The following is a 24,685-nucleotide window of genomic DNA, read 5'->3' as shown; positions in this document are numbered from 1 at the left end:
GATTGATTGCAAGGTACTGCAATCAATTTGGGGTACCTTGCATTCCTATTGGCTGAAATTTTTAAATCAGCCAATAGGATTAGAACTACTGAAATCCTATTGGCTGTTCAAATCAGCCAATAAGATTTCATTAGCTCTCATCTTATTGGCTGATTTTAAAATATCAGCCAATAGGCATGCAAGATACTCCAATAAATATGGGGTACCTTGCATTCAATCTTCAGTTTTCAGGTGGACGATCGCATGAAGAGGAGCCTCCATGCTGCCGAGGAGTGCCGCCGCCGAGGATCGCCACATCTTGGAAGACCATTCCACACCATGCCACTTTCGCTGTGGATCAAGATAGAAGATGATGGACCCGCCTGGAAGAAGACCTTCTCCGCCAGACTTCAGGAACCGTTAGTGCCTATTTGGGGCTTAGTCTTAGGGGGGTTTTTTGGGGGGGTTATTTTTAAGATTAGGGATTTGAGCATTTGAAAAAGAGCTGAATGCCCTTTTAAGGGCAGTAAAAGAGCTGACTGCCTTTTTAAGGGCAATGCCCATACAAATGTGCCCCTTTAGGGGCAATGGGTAGTTTAGGTTTTTTTATTTTGGAGGTTTGGTGGGTGGGGTGTTTTATTGTTAGGGGGCAAAAAGAGAAATGGACCAGCGCCAACTAAAAACCCTAAGGCCTGGGAATGGTGGTACCTAGCAACCACCAGGGGGGGATATCAAGCAATATGGAAAAGACCCCAGGTGCCTACCCAACCAGAGGCAAGGGATATAAAAGAGGAGTATGATAATAAACAGATAATGTGTGGAATCTGATAAAAGTATAAAATGATTTTAATACAACATAGTTAAAAACTCATGGATTCATGTTAAAAATTACAATGATACAATGGAAAATTAAGTACTGTAGAATAAGAACAATGCAATATAATATTAAAAATAAAAAAATAAAGAATAAAAACAATAAGAGAAAAGGTGCTCTCTAGAGGAGTACAAACACCCACAACTGGTTAAGTCCTAGAAAGTGATCCTAGAAAATATGTGTTCCAAAAAATATGTCTTAAAAATATATATACTGATGAGTTGTTACTTAGTCCATCCTGGTGTAAAATACAAAAAGTGCTGTGGTGTCCAAATTAACTCCAATTAATCCTCAGTGTAGAGAAAGAAATTCCTCAGTGCAAAAATTCCTCAGTAAAAAATATATACCTCAGTAAAAAATATATAATAATGATGAAAGTCCTCAGTGAAAAAATGTGCTATAATAAAAATAGACTAAAAAATATGTGAAAAATATTGTATGAAAAAATATTGAAGTGAAAAATAGTCAATCACAAAAACACAAAAAACACGAGAAGTGTAAAATAGAAAAAATTCCAATAGCAGGGTGACTTCCAACTTAGTAGGGTATGTGAAAACAGGTACAGGGGGCACTTGGTTTATTTTTAATGTAAAAGAGCTGATTTCTTTAGGGCAATGCCCTACAAAAAGCCCTTTTAAGGGCTATTGGTAGTTTATTCTTAGATTAGGGGGTGTTTTTATTTTGGGGGGCCTTTTTATTCTCATAAGGATTAGGTTTAATTTTTTTTATTTTGGATAATGTGATTTATTATTTTGTGTAATGTTAGCCGTTTTTTATTTTCTGTAATGTTAGACTTTTTTTTTCTGTAATTTTAGATTAGTTTAAACTTTTCTTTTGGCTAGATTACAAGTTGTGCGTTAGGTTTAAAAAGCAGCGTTAAGAGGTCCTACCGCTGCTTTTTAACGCCCGCTGGTATTACGAGTCTTGCAGGTACAGGTCTACCGCTCACTTTTTTTAGCCAGACCTGGAAATACCACAAATCCACTTATGTAAATTGCGTATCCTCTTTTTTCAATGGGACTTGCATAGCGCCGGTATTACGAGTCTGACAAAAAGTGAGCGGTACCGCATTTTAAAGTCAGTAGTTAAGGGTTTTTCACTACAACGCCGTAGCATAAAACTCTTAACTAAAGTGCTAAAAGTAAACACCCATAAACTACCTATTAACCCCTAAACCGAGGCCCTCCCACATCGCAAACACTAAAATAAAATTTTTAACCTCTAATCTGTCGAACCGGACATCGCCGCCACTATAATAAACATATTAACCCCTAAACCACCGCATTCCCGCCTCGCAAACATTAGTTAAATATTATTAACCCCTAATCTTCGTCCCTAACATCGCCGACACCTACCTACATTTATTAACCCCTAATCTGCCATCCCCAATGTCACCGCCACTATACTAAAGTTATTAACCCCTAAATCTAAGTCTAACCCTAACCCTAACACCCCCTAACTTAAATATAATTCAAAGAAATCTAAATAAAAATTCCTATCATTAACTAAATAATTCCTATTTAAAACTAAATACTTACCTATAAAATAAACACTAAGATAGCTACAATATAACTAATAGTTACATTGTAGCTATCTTAGGGTTTATTTTTATTTTACAGGCAAGATTGTATTTATTTTAACTAGGTAGAATAGTTATTAAATAGTTATTAACTATTTAATAACTACCTAGCTAAAATAAATACAAAGTTACCTGTAAAATAAAACCTAAGTTACAATTACACCTAACACTACACTATAATTAAATTATTTCCCTAAATTAAATACAATTAAATACAATTAAATAAAATTATCTAAAGTACAAAAAAAAAAATCACTAAATTACAGAAAATAATAAACAAATTACAAGATTTTAAAACTAATTACACCTAATCTAATCCCCCTAACAAAATAAAAAAGCACCCCCAAAATAAAAAAGCCCTACCCTACACTAAATTACAAATAGCCCTTAAAAGGGCCTTTTGTGGGGCATTGCCCCAAAGTAATCAGCTCTTTTACCTGTAAAAAAAATTACAAATCCCCCCAACATTAAAACCCACCACCCACACAACCAACCCTACTCTAAAACCCACCCAATACCCCCTTAAAAAAACTAACACTAACCCCTTGAAGATCAGCAGATTAGGGGTTAATAATTATAATGTAGGTGGCGGTGATGTCGGGGGCAGCAGATTAGGGGTTAATAAGTGTAAGATTAGGGGTGTTTAGATTAGGGTTCATGTTAGGGTGTTAGGTGTAGACATAAAATGTATTTCCCCATAGAAATCAATGGGGCTGCGTTAAGGAGTTTTACACTGCTTTTTTGCAGGTGTTAGACTTTTTTTCAGCCGGCTCTCCTCGTTGATTCCTTTGGGGAAATTGGGCACTAGCACGTTACATCAGCTCACCGCTAACATAAGCAGCGCTGGTATTGGAGTGCGGTAATAAGCAAAATTTTGCTCAACGCTCACTTCTTGTCTGGTTTGTAAAAACTCGTAATACCAGCACTGTCTGTAAGTGAGCGGTGAGCATAAACTGCTCATTAGCGCTGCATAGCCTCTAACGCAAAACTCGTAATCTAGGCGTTTATTTTTAAAGTAATGTTAAATTTTTTATTTTAATTGTAATTTAGGATTATTTTAATTTATGTAATGGGGTTCATTTAGGGGGTGTTAACTTAGGGGGCTTAGTGATTAGTTATTTGCATTGTGGGGTTTGGTGGTTTAGGGGTTAATAGGTTTATTAGGTTAATTAGCGATGTGGGTTAATGGCGGTTTAGGGGTTATTAAATGTATTAGGTAGTTTACAATGTTGGGGTTGTCAGATTTAGGGGTTAATTATTTTATTAGGTAGTTGTTGTTTTTTTTGTTTTAATACTTTTTTCTTTTTTTTAATACTTATTGCGGGCGGATTGTTTGTTTTTTTGTAATGCTCCGTTTGCCTTTGCTGCATCCCGGTGGATTCCAAAAATGGCAGGGTATTTCACCACCCTGCCATTTTCGGAATCCATCTGGATGCAGCTTCACATTCTTTTGGCTGCCTCGCACTGCCAATATTCCTTGTGTGCGCAACTGGCGACACCGACGGACGCGTTACAAATGCAATTATAGTTTGGATACTTTTTACCTCTGTAATTACCTTGCATATAAGCTTCTGCAGACGGCCTCCTTATTTCAGATATTTTGACAGACTTGCCTTTCAAGCAATTAGTGCTGACTCTTAAATAACTCTGTGAGCACAATGTTATCTATATGACACACATGAACTAACACCCTCTAGCTGTGAAAAACTGTCAAATGCATTCAGATAAGAGGCGGCCTTAAAGGGCTTAGAAAAAAGCAAATGTGTCTACTTTCAACTAAGAATACCAAGAGAACAAATCAAATTTGATGATAAAAGTAAATTAGAAAGTTTAAAATTGCATGCCCTATCTGAATCATGAAAGTTTAATTTGGACTTTACTATCCCTTTAACCTGTCCTTTTGCATTTGTTGGGATCAAGGAAGAATCTGCTGCAGGAAGTTAACATGCAGAAGAAAGCACTTGTGCATCCACGCCTCATGCTCTCACACAGGGCCGTCTTTAATATTGACTGGACCCTGGGCAAAAATGTTCTTGGGCCCCCCTCCCACCCCATGCAATTTCACTCTCCACCCCAACATCCCAAAAAACAACTAAATCAAAAAAAATTTTTTATTATTATTATTATTATTATTACCCAGCGGTGGATCATCCACTGCTGGGCTAATCATTTAAAAAAAATGAAATAAATTGCAATATGTGAAACTGGACCTAAGCAGTACTAATAAGTAAATAAATATATAAATTCCTCCACTGTGGATTCATTTAATATTCTTTTGAATGTGATTCTGGTGTGAGATTTGCTGGTTAAAGAGATTTAGGGCAGCCAACAGGAGCAAAGCAAGGTAAAGACTGAGGAGGAAGCATGGAGGTGCAGACAAATATAAGTTTACTGACTGGAACAGCAGAACTACTATGGGAAGCTGTAAAATCTGAGACAGAGAGAAAATAAAAACTATAAAAATAAACCTTACATTAATGTGTGAAGTATCAGCATGACACTATACATCAGCCACAGCAGCACATGTCGCTTCTTTGCTAGGAATTCCCTCTCACCCTGCACTAGACAATGCTGCATGGGGAGGGGCGTGTGTGCACTCACTTATTCTTCCCACTGACACCTTTCTACAAAGCACTGTTCCCCTAACAAACTTCAGTTAGTTGATCTTAGGGCCACAGCAGAAAGAGCAGGGCTAAGGGGACCAGTAGACTGGATGCTGTCTGTCCAAGGCTGCATGGCTACAGTGTGAGATGTGTCATACAGCCTCAAGACTGAAGAGAGCAGTGTATGCAGCTGCACAGATGCTCAAATCCTCACGTGCCTGCCGTTCCAGCTGCATGCGCCTACAGTCAGCCCTACCCAGAAACAATCCAAACAACCAGAGCAGTTACCTGGTAACAGTGATAACCGCAGTAGGACCTTTTCTGATGCAGTGGCCGAGATAGGGCTTTGCATTCAGTGCTGCACAGTGCACATCTAAAACAGCACATGGCAATAGCTTGGCATGTCACGTGACACCGGCACGGTCTGGCACAGTTTTTTTAAAAAAATAATATATAAGCAGAGTACTTTTGACTGTGACAGTATTAGGACTGAATGTGTGTGTTCCCCATGTCACATCAGCAGTCTGGTATGAACCATACTCTTGGGCCCCTCAACAGAGACTGGGCCCTGGGCAGCTGCCCCTTTTGCCCTGTGTTAAAGACGGTCCTGCTCTCACACAATCAGGGCTTGACAATCATCTTAAATGGATCAGTATGCCACAGAAAGCAGAAGTCTTCTGACCACTGTATCTTACCTTGCTGTTGCAGGGTTGCTAAAGGAAGCCAGCAACCAAAACTTTAAAAAAAATATGCAGATTTATAAATAGAACCCTTATTATGACGCCACACCTGTTGCTGCAGGTAAATCTAAACATGTTAAAGTGTTGCTGTATCTTAAAGACAGCATTTTAAACTTTACTACAAGTTTTAAGTTTTTGTGAAATGGATATACCTGTAACTGTAGAAAAAGATCTATTTTGTTTAGTTTTGTTATTATGCTTATGAGGCACATTACTGTCCACTAATAAAGAAGTAGGAGATCAGCTAAGCAGCCAGTGAGTCACACTTGCATTTTCTGTTAACTGTTTTAAAGGACAATTAAATACTGTACAACTGCATAATCAACAAGTGCATAACAAAAAGACAATACCTTCTACCATTTGTGGCTAGGCATTAAAAACTCAGGAGGTTCAGGGGGTTTACCATTTTGTAAATAGGACCATGTCAATAGGGGGTGGGTCACTTGTGGATGGTAGGCAGTATAATGGGTGTGTTTGTGTAGTTTGAGGGCATGTCTGGGCAGTTCATGGTTATGTCTGGGCAGTTCATGGTTATGTCTGGGCAGTTCATGGTTGTGTCTGGGCAGTTCATGGTTATGTCTGGGCAGTTCATGGTTGTGTCTGGGCAGTTCATGGTTGTGTCTGGGCAGTTTATGGGTGTGTCTGGGCAGTTCATGGTTGTGTCTGGGCAGTTCATGGTTGTGTCTGGGCAGTTCATGGTTGTGTCTGGGCAGTTCATGGTTATGTCTTGGCAGTTTATGGTTGTGTCTGGGCAGTTCATGGTTGTGTCTGGGCAGTTCATGGGTGTGTCTGGGCAGTTCATGGTTATGTCTGGGCAGTTCATGGGTGTGTCTGGGCAGTTCATGGTTGTGTCTGGGCAGTTCATGGGTGTGTCTGGGCAGTTCATGGTTGTGTCTGGGCAGTTCATGGGTGTGTCTGGGCAGTTCATGGTTATGTCTGGGCAGTTCATGGGTGTGTCTGGGCAGTTCATGGGTTATGTCTGGGCAGCATTCATGGGTGTGTCTGGGCAGTTCATGGTTGTGTCTGGGCAGTTCATGGTTATGTCTGGGCAGTTCATGGTTATGTCTGGGCAGTTCATGGGTGTGTCTGGGCAGTTCATGGTTATGTCTGGGCAGTTCATGGGTGTGTCTGGGCAGTTCATGGTTATGTCTGGGCAGTTCATGGTTGTGTCTGGGCAGTTCATGGTTGTGTCTGGGCAGTTCATGGGTGTGTCTGGGCAGTTCATGGTTGTGTCTGGGCAGTTCATGGTTGTGTCTGGGCAGTTCATGGGTGTGTCTGGGCAGTTTATGGGTGTGTCTGGGCAGTTCATGGTTATGTCTGGGCAGTTCATGGTTGTGTCTGGGCAGTTCATGGTTGTGTCTGGGCAGTTCATGGGTGTGTCTGGGCAGTTAATGGTTGTGTCTGGGCAGTTCATGGGTGTGTCTGGGCAGTTCATGGTTGTGTCTGGGCAGTTCATGGGTGTGTCTGGGCAGTTCATGGTTATGTCTGGGCAGTTCATGGGTGTGTCTGGGCAGTTCATGGTTGTGTCTGGGCAGTTCATGGTTATGTCTGGGCAGTTCATGGTTATGTCTGGGCAGTTCATGGGTGTGTCTGGGCAGTTCATGGGTGTGTCTGGGCAGTTCATGGGTGTGTCTGGGCAGTTCATGGGTGTGTCTGGGCAGTTCATGGTTGTGTCTGGGCAGTTCATGATTATGTCTGGGCAGTTCATGGTTGTGTCTGGGCAGTTCATGGTTATGTCTGGGCAGTTCATGGGTGTGTCTGGGCAGTTCATGGGTATGTCTGGGCAGTTCATGGGTGTATCTGGGCAGTTTCATGGGTGTGTCTGGCAGTTCATGGGTGTGTCTGGGCAGTTCATGGTTATGTCCTGGGCAGTTCATGGTGTGTCTGGGCAGTTCATGGTTGTGTCTGGGCAGTTCATGGTTGTGTCTGGGCAGTTCATGGTTATGTCTGGGCAGTTCCATGGTTGTGTCTGGGCGTTCATGGTTATGTCTGGGCAGTTCATGGGTGGTGTCTGGGCAGTTCATGGGTGTGTCTGGGCAGTTCATGGGTGTGTCTGGGCAGTTCATGGGTGTGTCTGGGCAGTTCATGGTTGTGTCTGGGCAGTTCATGGGTGTGTCTGGGCAGTTCATGGTTATGTCTGGGCAGTTAATGGGTGTGTCTGGGCAGTTCATGGGTGTGTCTGGGCAGTTCATGGGTGTGTCTGGGCAGTTCATGGTTGTGTCTGGGCAGTTCATGGTTTTGTCTGGGCAGTTCATGGGTGTGTCTGGGCAGTTCATGGGTGTGTCTGGGCAGTTCATGGTTATGCCTGGGCAGTTCATGGTTATGCCTGGGCAGTTCATGGGTGTGTCTGGGCAGTTCATGGGTGTGTCTGGGCAGTTCATGGGTGTGTCTGGGCAGTTCATGGTTGTGTCTGGGCAGTTCATGATTATGCCTGGGCAGTTCATGGGTGTGTCTGGGCAGTTCATGGGTGTGTCTGGGCAGTTCATGGGTGTGTCTGGGTGGTCTATGGGCAGGACTTAATTAAATTATGCAAATAGGGGCATTTGGTTCTCTCAGAGGAACAGAGCTGAGAATTAGGGACTGTCCCTCTCAAATAAGTTTGAAGAACTGAATTTGCAGGTCCCCTGTTTCATGTGACAGCCATCAGCAAATAGCAGATTCATACATATATACAATTTGATCTCTTGCACATGCTCAGTAGTAGCTGGTGACTCAGTGTGTATATAAAAATAGAAACTGTGCATCATTTGATAATGGAATTACATTGAAAAGTCTCTTAGAAGTGTATGCACTATCTAAATCATGAAAGTTTCATGTTTTTTTGTTTAAATGATGCTCTTTCATATGCACTGTTGGCATGTTTAGAGTTTTCTGTCCCATTAAATTAATCAGTAGTAGAAGTCAATATAATAAAGAAATGCCATTCAGGCAGTGTTAGGCTTCACAATGTTATCTAATGAAATGACCCCGATAATACTGAACCTTCTCTGATAACATTTATATCAAAGCTTTTTGTTTAAATCATACAAAATAAAGCATTGATCTTCAAAATAACCTCTCTTGTCAAAGTCTTTTATTGCATTTTTGTTATGGACATTTTAAGTGCACTAGAGAAAATAATGCAGGGTAATCCGTGTTAATACTTTCATCACCAAGAAGAGTCGTAAAGTAACCACAAAAACAAACAGAAGGAGGAGCTTTAAAATGCATTAATTAAAGGGACACTCAAGTCAAAATACACTTTTATGATTCAGATAAAGAAGCAGTTTTAAGACACTTTCCAATTAACTTCCATTATCACATTTTGCACAGTCTTTTTATTTACACACTTTCTGGGGAACAAGATCCTACTGAGCATGTGCACAAGCGCACAGGGTATACATGTACTAGTCTGTGATTGGTTTATGTCTGTCACATAATACAGGGAGCATTAGAAATACTAATACATAAAACAAATGTTAGAATGTACAAACATTCGAAATTCAAAATGAACAAACGAGAGTGAAAGAGAGAGAAAGAGAGAGAGAGAGAGAGAGAGAGAGAGAGAGAGAGAGAAAGATAATGAGAGAGGAAGATAGAGAAAGAGAGAGAGAAAGAGATAATGAGAGAGGAAGATAGAGAGAGAAGGAAAGAAAGAGAGAGAGAAAAATAACGAGGGAGAGGGGGAGAGAGAGAGAGAGAGAGAGAGAGAGAGAGGGAGAGGGAAAGAGAGAGAAATAACTTTGTAAAATTTTGCTTTTAAATTGTACACTATGGGCTCAGCAGTACTAAGCAGTGTAAGGTGCTTTTGAGCCCTTGCAGGAAAAGTTTGCACTTGTACAATGTAAAAGGCAGCAGTTATCAGACCTCTGAGGTGGCAGATTAAAATTGCCTGACTCTGGACAGCACTTTTTTATTGGTGGATTTTGCTTGTTCACCAAAATGGGCCGGCATCTAAACTTACATTCTTGCATTTTAAATAAAGATACCAAGAGAATAAAGAAAATTTGACAATAGGAGTAAATTAGAAAGTTGGTTAAAATTTCATGCTTTATCTGAATCATGAAAGAAAAAATTTGGGTTCAGTGTCCCTTTAAAGGGGCAGCATTAAAGAGTTGCTTAAGTGTATAATGCTACATATGAGCAGCGGACATACAGGGTCTGCTGCCAATTCATTGTGAAGCTGTGCAGACAGGTTATCAAGTTGAGAATGAGAACCCATAGTTGCCAACATTTCAAAAAAAATTCCAGGGACACTTTGCAGTAGAGCAAGCAAGCGGGTTACTGGAGTATTGACGACCTATGAGAACCTTGTCCGCATGGCTTTCAGTAAACAGGGCCCATATCTGAATCATGAAAGTTTCATTTTCCTTTCCATGCCCCTTTAGTGTTCTCACCATAATTAGGTGTTATTTACAATATCAATATGCACCAAAAAAATTACAATTTATGACAAAAAAGTTGTTCCTTTTAACACCTTGATTTACCCACATTTTTTCAAGGAATTATATATTTATCAGACACCATGTTCATTGTATAAAAGTTATGCCCAACATATTATAAATGAACATATAAACTGAAAACTAATATATAATTTTACCTGATATAGTTCTATTCGTTGTTCCGATACCCGTGCCTTGGAATTCTGTAAACGAAATACTCTAAATTCTGCCTTCACCAAATTAGAAGCGTTTTTCTCCATAGCAGAGACATCAAATCTTACGATTCTGAAGTATGGACTGTAATAGTTTGGTGGGATGACATCTGTAAAAAATTAGTATATATTTTAAAAATGCTAAACAAAAAAAAAATCATTGTTCAATTAAGCAGCACAACACAATGATACCCTCAAGAAACAGAAATGAATTTGTTTGAAAATGATCCAGTTACAAGGGCCAATTCAGTATAATTAATTTAGGCAGAAAAAAAAACATGTGTCTGCAATTACAGAAATAGAAGATTACTAGAGATTAACAAAATATTCTCAGTAATGTCTGAGGACAGTGATACTCACAGTGCTCTTATGCATGGGCAAAATATCCTAGTACTATGGCTTTAAAGTGACACAGAACCCAAATGTTTTCTTTCGTGAGTCAGATAGAGCATGCAATTTTAAGCAACCTTCTAATTTACTCCTATTTTCAATTTTTCTTCGTTCTGTGTCTTTAGTTGTTTGTGTGTGTGGAAATCTGAGACCCTCTGATTATGGGCGCTACTGATAGTATTTTACAAACTTATCTTTCCCATTACCCAAACTCTGATTCACAGGAGAAAATTAAAAATTGGTGCTTGGTCATATAGAGGCCCATTTATCAAGCACCGTATGGAGCTTGTGGGCCCGTGTTTCTGGCGAGTCTTCAGACTCGCCAGAAACAGCAGTTATGAAGCAGCGGTCTAAAGACAGCTGCTCCATAACCCTGTCCGCCATGCTCTGAGCAGACTGACAGGAATCGCCACAATTCAACCAGATCGAGTACGATCGGGTTGATTGACACCTCCCTGCTGGTGATTGATTGGCTGCGAGTCTGCAGGGGGCGGCGTTGCACCAGCAGCTCTTGTGAGCTGCTGGTGCAATGCTGAATACGTAGAGCGTATTGCTCTCCGCATTCAGCGAGGTCTTGTGGACCTGATCCGCACTGTGCTTAAATCTAGTTGAAGTTAAAAATTAAACACATTCCTTAGCAGTCAATCTTCATACCACCAATAAATGGTGTTATTAAATGCAATAAGGGTTGCTACCTGTCCAGGAACAATCTGGACAGTTTGAGTTCTGAAAATTAACCAGAAGAGAGGGCATTATAGTTTTTTATTTTAAACAAATGTAGAATTTTTTTTCTTTTTAAATTAAAAAAACTGCACTAGGCAGTTTTGGAGCTTTAAAGTTGGTCGGAGTGGGGTGTTAGAAAAAAAAAGGCACTGAAAAGTGCCTTTACAGCTGTGTGTTCCCATAGACCGCAACGTAAATATATATGTATATAGTCATATACTTATCTCTTGGTCTGTGATGGCATTAGAATGAGGATCCCATAGGAGCTTATGGAAGCGCTCTCTCGTGAGCGTACTGCTTCCCAGCAATGCGAACGCGAGCTCGTATGCTGGTATTACAAAGTGGAGTGCAAATATTGCTTTAGCTAACGCGATATTTTGTGCTCCACGTGTAATCTGGCCCATAGTGTGTATTCCAAAAAAAAAAACCATTTTGCTGTGCACAGCGCAAAAGTGCTTGGGTTTGGTCTGAATTAAAGGGGGCAAACATAAATACACTGCATTAAAGTATAAGGCCTAGATTTAGAGTTTGGCGGTAGCCGTGAAAACTAGCGTTAGAGGCTCCTAACACTGGTTTTAGGCTACCGCCGGTATTTGGAGTCAGTCAGGAAAGGGTCTAACGCTCACTTTTCAGCCGCGACTTTTCCATACCGCAGATCCCCTTACGTCAATTGCGTATCCTATCTTTTCAATGGGATCTCTCTAACTCCGGTATTTAGAGTCGTGTCTGAAGTGAGCGTTAGAAATCTAACGACAAAACTCCAGCGCAGAAAAAAGTCAGTAGTTAAGAGCTTTCTGGGCTAACGCCGGTTCATAAAGCTCTTAACTACTGTGCTCTAAAGTACACTAACACCCATAAACTACCTATGTACCCCTAAACCGAGGCCCCCCCACATCGCCGCCACTCTATAAAAATTTTTAACCCCTAATCTTCCGCTCCGTACACTGCCGCCAACTATGTTATCCCTATGTACCCCTAATCTGCTGCCCCTAACACCGCCGACCCCTATATTATATTTATTAACCCCTAATCTGCCGCCCCCTCTATCGCTGACCCCTGCATATTATTATTAACCCCTAATCTGCCGTCCGCACGCCGCCAGCTACATTATAGCTATGTACCCCTAATCTGCTGCCCCTAACACCGCCGACCCCTATATTATATTTATTAACCCCTAATCTGCCCCCCTCAACGTCGCCTCCACCTGCCTACACTTATTAACCCCTAATCTGCTGACCGGACCGCACCGCTACTATAATAAAGTTATTAACCCCTAATCAGCCTCACTCCCGCCTCAATAACCCTATAATAAATAGTATTAACCCCTAATCTGCCCTCCCTAACATCGCCGACACCTAACTTCAAGTATTAACCCCTAATCTGCCGATCGGAGCTCACCGCTACTCTAATAAATTTTTTAACCCCTAAAGCTAATTTTAACCCTAACCCCCCCCTAAGTTAAATATAATTTTATTCTAACGAAATAAATTAACTCTTATTAAATAAATTATTCCTATTTAAATCTAAATACTTACCTGTAAAATAAACCCTAATATAGCTACAACATAAATTATAATTATATTATAGCTATTTTAGGATTAATATTTATTTTACAAGCAACTTTGTATTTATTTTAACCAGGTACAATAGCTATTAAATAGTTAAGAACTATTTAATAGCTAAAATAGTTAAATAATTACAAATTACCTGTAAATAAATCCTAACCTAAGTTACAATTAAACCTAACACTACACTATCAATAAATTAATTAAATACAATACCTACAATTATCTACAATTAAACCTAACACTACACTATCAATAAATTAATTAAATACAATTCCTACAAATAAATACAATTAAATAAACTAACTAAAGTACAAAAAATAAAAAAGAACTAAGTTACAAAAAATAAAAAAATATTTACAAACATTAAAATTGTTGTAATTTTTTTCTAAACTAATTACACCTACTCTAAGCCCCCTAAGAAAATAACAAAGACCCCCAAAATAAAAAATGCCCTACCCTATTCTAAATTACAAAAGTTCAAAGCTCTTTTACCTTACCAGCCCTGAACAGGGCCCTTTGCGGGGCATGCCCCAAAGAATTCAGCTCTTTTGCCTGTAAAAAAACACATACAATACCCCCCCCAACATTACAACCCACCACCCACATACCCCTAATCTAACCCAAACCCCCCTTAAATAAACCTAACACTAAGCCCCTGAAGCGGCATCTTCTATCTTCATCCGATGAGGACCGGCTCCATCGTGAAGACCTCCAATCTTCTTCCGACGACGTCCAACTGAAGAATGACGGTTCAGCCAATCAGAATCAAGTTCAATCCGATTGGCTGATCCGATCAGCCAATCAGATTGAGCTCGCATTCTATTGGCTGATCGGAACAGCCAATAGAATGCGAGCTCAATCTGATTGGCTGATCGGATCAGCCAATCGGATTGAACTTGAATCTGATTGGCTGATTCCATCAGCCAATCAGAATTCTCCTACCTTAATTCCGATTGGCTGATAGAATCCTATCAGCCAATCGGAATTCGAGGGACGCCATCTTGGATGACGTCCCTTAAAGGAACCGTCATTCTTCAGTTGGACGTCGTCGGAAGAAGATTGATCCACGCTGGAGGTCTTCACGATGGAGCCGGTCCTCATCGGATGAAGATAGAAGATGCCGCTTGGATCAAGATGGTTGCCGGTCTGGATCGCCTCTTCTTCCCGGATAGGATGAAGATTTTGGAGCCTCTTCTGGACCTCTTCAGCCGCCGGATGATGGATGTCTAGCCCCCGCTTGGGTTGGATGAAGATTTTGGAGCCAGGACCGATCGGTGTGATACCCGGCGAGGTGAAGATAAGGTAGGAAGATCTTCAGGGGCTTAGTGTTAGGTTTATTTAAGGGGGGTTTGGGTTAGATCAGGGGTATGTGGGTGGTGGGTTGTAATGTTGGGGGGGGTATTGTATGTGTTTTTTTACAGGCAAAAGAGCTGAATTCTTTGGGGCATGCCCCACAAAGGGCCCTGTTCTGGTAAGGTAAAAGAGCTTTGAACTTTTGTAATTTAGAATAGGGTAGGGCATTTTTTTATTTTGGGGGTCTTTGTTATTTTATTAGGGAGCTTAGAGTAGGTGTAATTAGTTTAAAATTGTTGTAATTTTTTCTAATGTTTGTAAATATTTTTTTATTTTTTGTAACTTAGTTCTTTTTTATTTTTTGTACTTTAGTTAGTTTATTTAATTGTATTTATTTGTAGGAATTGTATTTAATTTATTTATTGATAGTGTAGTGTTAGGTTTAATTGTAGATAATTGTAGGTATTTTATTTAATTAATTTATTGATAGTGTAGTGTTAGGTTTAATTGTAACTTAGGTTAGGATTTATTTTACAGGTATTTTTGTAATTATTTTAACTATTTTAGCTATTAAATAGTTCTTAACTATTTAATAGCTATTGTACCTGGTTAAAATAAATACAAAGTTACCTGTAATATAAATCTTAAAATAGCTATAATATAATTATAATTTATATTGTAGCTATATTAGGGTTTATTTTACAGGTAAGTATTTAGCTTTAAATAGGAATAATTTATTTAATAAGAGTTAATTTATTTCGTTAGATTTAAATTATATTTAATTTAGGGGGGTGTTAGGGTTAAAGTTAGACTTAGCTTTAGGGGTTAATAAATTTATTATAGTAGCGGTGAGCTCCTGTCGGCAGATTAGGGGTTAATACTTGAAGTTAGGTGTCGGCAATGTTAGGGAGGGCAGATTAGAGGTTAATACTACTTATTGTAGGGCTATTGAGGCAGGAGTGAGGCGGATTAGGGGTTAATACATTTATTATAGTAGCGCTCAGGTCCGGTCGGTAGATTAGGGGTTAATAAGTGTAGTTAGGTGGAGGCGACATTGGGGGCGGCAGATTAGGGGTTAATAAATATAATATAGTGGTCGGCGATGTTAGGGCAGCAGATTAGGGGTACATAGGGATAATGTAGGTGGCGGGAGTGTATGGAGCAGCAGATTAGGGGTTAAAAATAATATGCAGGGGTCAGCGATAGCGGGGGCGGCAGATTAGGGGTTAATTAGTGTAAGGTTAGGGGTGTTTAGACTCGGTGTACATGTTAGAGTGTTAGGTGCAGACGTAGGAAGTGTTTCCCCATAGGAAACAATGGGGCTGCGTTAGGAGCTGAACGCGGCTTTTTTGCAGGTTTTTTTTCAGCTCAAACAGCCCCATTGTTTTCTATGGGGGAATCGTGCACGAGCACGTTTTTGAAGCTGGCCGCGTCCGTAAGCAACTCTGGTATCGAGAGTTGCAGTGGCGGTAAATATGCCTGTACGCTCCCTTTTTGGAGCCTAACGCAGCCATTCTGTGAACTCTCAATACCAGAGGTATTTAAAAGGTGCGGCCAGAAAAAAGCCAGCGTTAGCTACGCGGGTCGTTACCGACAAAACTCTAAATCTAGGCCTATGTGGTTTTTTTTTTTCCAAACCAATAAAGGGTAAAATGTTTTAAGCTGAATCTTGCATTAGCGCGCCTGCAGCCACAAATGTAAGAAGCAGACACTACTTCATTTGCCTCTCTGCCACCTCAGATGTAACGAGATGAATCACCCTGACACTTGCTTGTTTGGGGAGATTTACATGCCCTACTTGCACATGATTGGTTACACAAGAGCAGGAGGCCGTATTGCACAAGAAATCTCTTGTGCAATATTACATTTTACCACACAATGCAGCATCACAAGTGACTACTTCAGGGAACAGGTTCTTTGCTTGTAAACCTGTCTGAAATCATGATACATTTTGCTGTCATTATACATTTTTGTTAAACCAAATCACTAGCTTTAGATTCATTATTTAAAAGTTTTTGCAAAAAAATATACGTCGACCTTAAATACCATCAGTATCACAATCTGAACCATTTTCAAATATTAGCAAAACAATTTCCGCCCATTGAGAATTAAAACAACATAAGAACAGAAAACTTTGAATAGGATGCAGCAGCTCTTGTAAGTCTTGCAGAGCTAATCATGAATGGTAAACAACTGCTACCAAGATTTATTTTTATGGCCTTTTGTGTTTAAGAAGTGTTTGTGTTTTGGTTTAGTGCCAATGTCTTACGATCATATGAGGCATTCATTTCCGATTCCTTTTTCCAACCAGATCTTAGAAATGCAGTAGCCGTGCAGTAATGGATTTACAAATATTTACACTTAATTCTTCTTATTAAACACAGTTGTTATACTTCTTAGAGATTCTGCCAATTTGCTTTGCCCATTGGCAATTAGAATAATTACCCTTTTTTATTTTTTGTTATTTATTTTTTGACAGTTACTGAATCACAATGAAATAAATACACTTCAACTATTTTAATAATGTTATACGGTTCTTCATAGTCTTCTCTAAAGGGAAATGTTACATTGTGAGTTCTATATCTCAGGCAAAACCTAAATTTCTGTATGTGAGAGACATACACCTTATAATATATATATATATATATATATATATATATATATACACACACACACACAAATACATATATATATATATATATATATATATATACATACATATATATACACACACATACATATACACATATATATCATATATATATATATATATATACACACACGTATATAAATATATATATACACAATACACAAACCTGAAATATTCCCTCTCCACCCCCGGTCACCCCCTCTGCCACTCTCTGCATCTTCGCCCCAGCCACCAAGAATGAAGTGGATTCATCTATTGTTTTCCTCACTCCTCACTACCTGCCCGCTCTACCCTATCAATTCACATCTAATACCTTCTCTGTCTTCCACCCTCACTTCAGCTCTTGCTCGCATTCTCAACCTATCCCTTTGTACCAGTTCATTCCCCTCTTCTTTCAAACATGCAACGGTTACCCCCTTCCTCAAAAAACCCTCCCTTGATCCAAATTCACCTGCAAACTACCACTCCATATCACTGCTTCCAATAACTTAAAAACTCCTGGAAAAAAATAATGTATGACTGCCTAACCAGCTTCCTGTCCTCCAACTCCTTACTTGATCCTATACAATCTGGCTTCCGTCCCCAACACTCAGAGACTGCCCTCACCATGGTTACTAATGATCTTCTTTCTGCTAAAAAAACAGTCACTACTCTAAACTTATGTTACTTGACCGCTCAGCTGCCTTCAACACCATTGCCCACACTCTCCACCTCTCTTCGTCTCTGTGACTCCTCCCTCTTGGATTCACTCTTATCTCTTTAACGTGTCCTTTTCTGTGTCATTTGCTGGCGACTCCTCCTTTTCAATGCCTCTATTGGTTGGAGTATTTCATGACTCTGACCTGGGTCCTCTACTCTTTTCTATTTATACTTTTCCACTGGGTTAACTTATCAACAGTTATGGCTTTCAATACCACCTCTATACTGATGATACTCAGATCTACCACCCCACCCCTACTCTCTCTCCCTCTGTCCTTTCTCATGTCAGTGACTGCTTAGCTGGCATTTCTTCCTGGATAGCCTCTCACCACCTAAAGATTAACATGTCCACAACTGAGCTCCTTCTACTAACCCCTCTCTCTAGCTATACTCAAATCTCTTACTTTTCTATCACTGTTGCCGGCATCACTATCTCTCCATCAACCCAAGTCTGCTGCCTCAGAGTTACATTTGACTCTAATCTGTCCTTCATCCCCCACAATCAATTGCTCTCTTTATCCTGCTGCAACTACCAACACAATATCTTAAAAATGCATTAGTTTCTGAGCACTGACACCACTAAGCAATGAATCCACTACCTGGTAATTTCCCAACATGACTACTGTAATAACCTACTAACTGGCCTTTCTCTCTCTCGCCTCTCCTCCTTCAATCCATCCTAAATGCCTCTGCCAGGCTAATCCATATTTCTCACCCTGACCTACAAAGCCCTTACCAACGCTGCTTTCCACTACCTATCCTCACTAAACAAATATACTCCTTGCATCTTGTACCAGGACTTATCTTGTGCAGGACCAACCCACTGGAATGCACTTCCTCACACTGTCTGACTTTCCTCTGATCTGTTCTTCTTTAAACGATCCCTAAAGACATTTGTGTTCAAGGAAGCCTACCACCCAACTCAGTAACAAATGAATTACACCTCCCTAATAATTTCCTTATTCTTACTCTGTACTAACATCATTCTCACTCTTGCAGTCCCCACCTCCTGTTTCTCACCCTCCTACCCTTCTAGATTGTAAGTTCCCACATCACTAGGGCCCTCAATTCCTCCTGTATTTGTTTTGTTAAATTTTGTTCTGTCTCTTAAAAATATTGTATCATTGTTGTACTGTTATATTTTGTACCCATGGACAGCGGTGCAGAATTTGTTGGCTCTTTATAAATAAAGTATAATAATAATAATATTGCTCCATAAAATATGCAGTTTAAAAAGAAAAATTAAAAGTAAGAATAAAAAATTGTATTCATAGGACATATTTAAATTCATATAGAGCAGAATATGGGGCAGATTTACAAGGGCCAAATGGCCCCTGATACCCCTGTTTCCGCGCGAGCATTCAGGCTCGCCGGAAACAGCAGTTATGAAGCAGCGGTCTTAAGACCGCTGCTCCATAACTGGTCCGATGCCTCTGAGGCTGCGGGCTGCAATCTGCCCTATCCTATACGATCGGGTTGATTGACCGCGAATCTGCAGGGGGCGGCATTGCACAAGCAGTTCACTAGAACTGCTTGTGAAATGTTAAATACCAACATCGTATGCTGTTGGCATTCAGCGATGTTTGTTGGACATGATACGCTACAGCGTATCATGTTGGACAGACATTGATAAATCGGCCCCTATGAATTTAAATTATACAGAAAATTAATTGAAGTACACTGGAAAAATTTTTAATGTACAATATAAGTGCAGCACAAAAATGCATGTGGTATGGAGCATTAATGTTGCTAGAGTTTGCGATCCATACCAAGTGCATTTTGCACTGGTAAGTCCATTCTTAATATATAATGTGTGCATGGTAGTATAATGCAGGCTAATATTCATGTTGAATAGCACAGGTAGATTATAGATATACTTGAGGGCCTGCAGTAAAAGTCATGTTGCATAATAGTCAAGCTATAATCTGATGGAGCACAAAAATTCCCAGTATGATGGGGGGGGGGGGCACATAGATGATATATTTGTACAATGCTATGTAACTGGTTATACACCTATGGTGGAAAACCATTGAAATACTTTTGTAGTAGCTAGAGAGCAATTTGGTACAACATGCACTTACCCCAAGCAATCATCATGTAAAGGTAGTTTCTACATTTAGAAGGAAAGTAAATAGCTTGATATTTTTTTACAAAAAGTGAGTCCCAAAGTTGTAATACAGCACAAAAAATACTTATAATTTAGCTCTGTATCTTGTAATTTTCTGAGCATTAAATGCACACTAGAGACTACTCAATGCTAACCCTGTTGCATATATATATCCCTCACTGGCTTTGTTTCCAATGATCCATTTTACATGCTGAGTGTATTAATTTTTTTTACAAATAGTTTATTTTACTTTATTTCTGCATTTTAAATAGCTGATTTTTCCTGTAGTATCCCTACCTATTCTAAAAGTTTCTATACGTAAGCACAGGATGTATAAAGGCTGTGCAATCATAGCCATCAGAAGAACTTACACTCCCAGTAGGAGGTAGAAAAGATAAGCAATACAATTTTAGTTTTCAGTTGTAGCAAGTATTGGACTTTTGCTAACATAAATAATATTAAGAATCATGTGTATGTACAGAAAGTGACAAACTAAGGACATCTGTTTTTTCTGCAAGCTCATTCTTCTATTTTGATGGGTTGTGGTTTTAAAGAACAATAACTGTTATTTAAATGACAAAAATAAATTTAAAGGAGCAAATTCTTTTTTTTACTCTACAGTTGGTATAAGAGTCATTGAAAACACATTAAGGATAAAACAATTAAACAGTACACTGTCCCTTTAATGTCAATGGTTAGGATACTAGTCCTCAAATTAATTTCTGACCATGAAACTCATATCAGATCATGATGGTATATTTATTTAAATAAATTATATATGATGAAGCGAAATGCTTGATCCCCGAAACATCATGTATTGAATAAAGTATTCATTTGATGCAAGTACGGAGAGTGTGGATCCTTTGTCCTATTATATATATATATATATATATATATATATATATATATATATATATAAGCCAAAGGTAAAAGTCACTGTTACTGCCCTTTCCAAATTAGTTGTCTTGCAGACAAAAACAAAGTCCGGTAAATATACGTTCTCTGTATCAAAGCAATAAACCTTTAGAGAATATATGTGTATATAAATTGCTTTGAACCACTTAAAACAGCCCGGCTGACCCCCTATAAACGCCTATATAGATATCAATAGACATATCAGAGACTGAGTGTGCTTCAGAAAACCGGAGGCTTAGGGGGTACAAGAAAGCGGTCAGAAACAGAGTATGCGGTACCTTCAAATCTCGAACATAAAGAGTGAAGACCAGGACCAGTTATCCCAGACGGCGTAAGCGCCTTTACTCACCGCTCCTCTGGACCGCTGACCCCAAAATAGCTCAGTCTCTAGTTTACCTCCGGAATTCACATGTGTGCACTCGATGGTCTCCTCGGCAAAACTTCAAAGAGGCGTCCTACTATGCAGGAGGGGGCGTGTCGTGCGTGCTTCAGCGTTTCGAATCCATACGCTGATCCTAATCGGCTATCGAAAACAGAGTTCCCATGAACCGGCTTCGGAGCTTAAAGTCCCAGACCTGCTGCTGCTGCCCGGAGTAATTGTAGTAAAGTAGAAAAAAGTTGCAAGCAGCGGTCTTAAAAGCAAATAGTCTTTATTGAAATATAGGATAAAAACACTCCATGAAATGGCACAAATGCATGCACAACATTAGTCCGCTAACATGTTTCGGCCAGGGGCCGTAATCATAGCTAATGGACTTAGCACCTGTGTACCTTAAAAAGCACCAGGATAACCCTGATTGGGTAAAAACAAAATCTCACATTGTGATGCTAATTTAACTCTTTGAGTACTTTTACAAAGAAATGTTATATTTCAATTCAGAGTTTTCTTATTACAAAGAGCCTGTCACTAGAAAACCTACCAATAACAAGAATGAATATACACAAAAACATATATGACAGCAGGATTATCTAATGAAAACTAATCAAAAGAATTTAAACAATAAATCTAACTATGGACTAAACCGCTGAAAATGCACACCATAGAGAGCAACTACCAACCAACTAAATTGTGTAACATTTGAAATACAATACAATATGTAGGGATACACATGTAGAGTTGCTAAAGAAAATACATAACATCATATAATCATAATCTCTAAACAGTTACACTGTTTCTGTTTCAATGGTGGCAAAAAACATTACAAAACCAACAAAGATTTAATGTAGTCAAAAATGAATAGTAAAAGTTTCCTAATCTGTCAAGTTATTGTAATCAGAGACATGCTATTGGATGGGGAATAAAAATAATAATACTATTAATCTAAACTAAACTAGAAAAGAGAGAACATAATATTTAGAACACTTATTCAAGTGGCTGGATGATGTATTATGTATTACCTAAGCACTGCATTATTTCTCATTACAAAAATAAATTTATATATTTCATTTTATTTTATTTAATTTCATTTTATTTTAATAAAGGAATGTAAACAAGATTCGTATGTCACCAAATAACCCCTGTATTGCCGTCTGAGTGATATTCTCCTTGTGGAATATTCAACGGTAGGGCTAGTGAATACCTAGCCCCCAAGGGGAAATGTAGGAAAGAAAAGTTCTATATATTGAGAGAACGATTCAGTGGAGGCATAAAAAATGTCAATATTGCAGAAATGCACGGCAGTGGATACAATAAATTCCATTACATCATATTATATTTACACTGCAATATAATAAACCATTATATTGTTGCTTTATTGTTATAATAACAATAATAGGGGATGGAAACTGGTGCCGCAGAAAAGGGAACGTAACCCATGGCAAAAAATCTCTCTCATTGCCAATAATTAATTAGATCATACTCGGAGTTCAGGCCAGTGGGTACACGGGTCTGGAGTCTGAAGATCCAAAACATTTCCCTCTTCTGCAGCAACCTATCCCTATCCCCTCCCCTTGGTGGACAGGTAACTCTTTCAATAGCCTGCCATTTCAGTGTATTGACACTGCTACGATGGTATTTAGCAAAATGCTGCACCAAAGGTGTGGATGCCGTACCTGCCTGTATAGTTGACAGATGATTACGTATGCGTACCTTAACCTCTGTTGTAGTAAGTCCCACGTACTGTAAATGACATTGGGTACAACTGAGGACATAGACCACATATGTGGAGGTACACTTTAGACATGTTTGTATGGGGAACCTTTCACCTGTCACCTCTGATTTAACATTATCCGCAGGGAGGACAAACTCACACACCCTACATTTGTTGTGACATTTGAAAATGCCCCTATGTGTAAGCCAGGAGCTCTGTCGTGTATCGGTTTTGGGTAAGACTGATGGTGACAACATGTTACCTAAAGTGCTTGTTTTCCTATAGGAACACCGCAATCCCTTGGAGACACAGTTCTCCAATTTGTCATCTGCAGCAAGAAAAGAGAAGTGTTTTTTCACTATTCTGCAAATGTCCTGATATTCCTGACTGTATTCTGTAACAAAGGTTACTCCTTTGTGATTTTCCTCAGATAGACTGAGAGCATTACTTTTTGTGTCCAAAGTTTGCTTCCTATCAAGCGCATCAACCTGATTTCTTGCTTTTTTGATGACATGGGAACTATACCCTCTACTCTTTAATCTGTTTGTCAAATCTTTTGATTGTTCTGTATATTTATCAGGTAGTGTGCAGTTGCGCTTGACCCTAGTGAACTGTCCCTTGGCTACCGCATAGGGTACGTGTCTTGGGTGACAACTACTCGCATGGAGGAGTGTATTTCCTGCTATGGGTTTCCTAAAAATCTCAGTAATCACCCTTCCATCATCCATACCCTTGATAGTGATGTCCAAAAAGTTTATTTCATTTTCACTCAGTTCATAGGTAAACTTAATTCCAATATTATTGGAATTCAAATATGCCGCAAAAGATGTGAACTGCATTGTGCTCCCCTTCCATACAAGAAGGAGATCATCAATAAAGCGAACATAAAAACAAATTAGATGTCTGTAGGAATTTCCATCTCCAAAGACGTGGGACAGCTCCCACCAACCCATAAAGAGGTTGGCATAGGAGGGGGCAAACTTGGCCCCCATAGCTGTCCCACGTCTCTGGAGATAGAACCTGTCCTCAAAAGAAAAATAGTTGTGAGTTAGCAAAAACTTTAATACTCTGAGTATGAAGCTCCGAAAGTCCTCTGAAAAATCAGAATAATGTTCCAGAAAAAAACCAACCGCTGTAAGGCCCTCCTCATGAGGGATCGAGGAGTACAATGCTACTACATCAATAGTTGCCCATTTATAGCAAGCACTGTTCCACTTAAGTTTGTCCAGAATCATTATTACATCCTTCGTATCCTGGATGTAACTATGTAGATTCTTAACAAGTGGTTGTAGAATACTATCAACCCATTGTGACACATGTTCCAACAGAGAATTAATACCACTCACTATTGGACGACCCCTGACTTCTGTCAGGGACTTATGGACTTTGGGCAAATGATGGAAAATGGGCACAACTGGATGATCCACCACTAGAAATTCAAAGGTTTTTTGATCGTAGTGCCCTTCCTCCAGCCCATCGTCCAAAATGTCCAATAGATCCTTCTTAAATGTAGTGGTAGGATCCCTATCAAGGGGGATATAATCCTCCACATTGTTAAGCTGGCGTAGTGCCTCATTTACATAGTCAGTCTTGTTCAAAACCACGACAGAGCCCCCCTTATCGGCTGAGCGTATAACAATGTTTTTGTTCTCTTGGAGCTCCTTAAGAGCCACTCTCTCAGACCTAGACAAGTTGGGGGTCTCGTAGGCAACTGAATCTTTGAGTTTAATCAAGTCTCGTTCCACTCGCTTAAAGAAAGTTTCTAGGGTGGAACCCCTATTGTGAATGGGGTAAAATTCCGATTTGTTTTGAAAACCACTAACAGCATTAATACTTTGTTTA

General features: G+C 39.4%; 1 protein-coding gene across 1 annotated transcript in view; it reads right to left on the bottom strand.

Annotated features, from left to right (window-relative positions):
• Window positions 1-24,685, bottom strand: part of TGFB2 (transforming growth factor beta 2) — a 235,785-nt gene that overhangs the window by 46,081 nt on the left and 165,019 nt on the right. The window contains exon 2 of the mRNA XM_053712505.1: window positions 10,355-10,518. Coding sequence (XP_053568480.1) covers window positions 10,355-10,518 — 164 coding nt within the window. The remainder of the gene's footprint in view (window positions 1-10,354; window positions 10,519-24,685) is intronic.

Source organism: Bombina bombina, chromosome 4 (genome assembly GCF_027579735.1).
Source record: "Bombina bombina isolate aBomBom1 chromosome 4, aBomBom1.pri, whole genome shotgun sequence".
NCBI classification, from domain to species: Eukaryota; Metazoa; Chordata; class Amphibia; order Anura; family Bombinatoridae; genus Bombina; species Bombina bombina.
The sequence above is the reverse complement of the archived record's forward strand: the minus strand, read 5'-3'. Positions and strand labels throughout refer to the sequence as shown.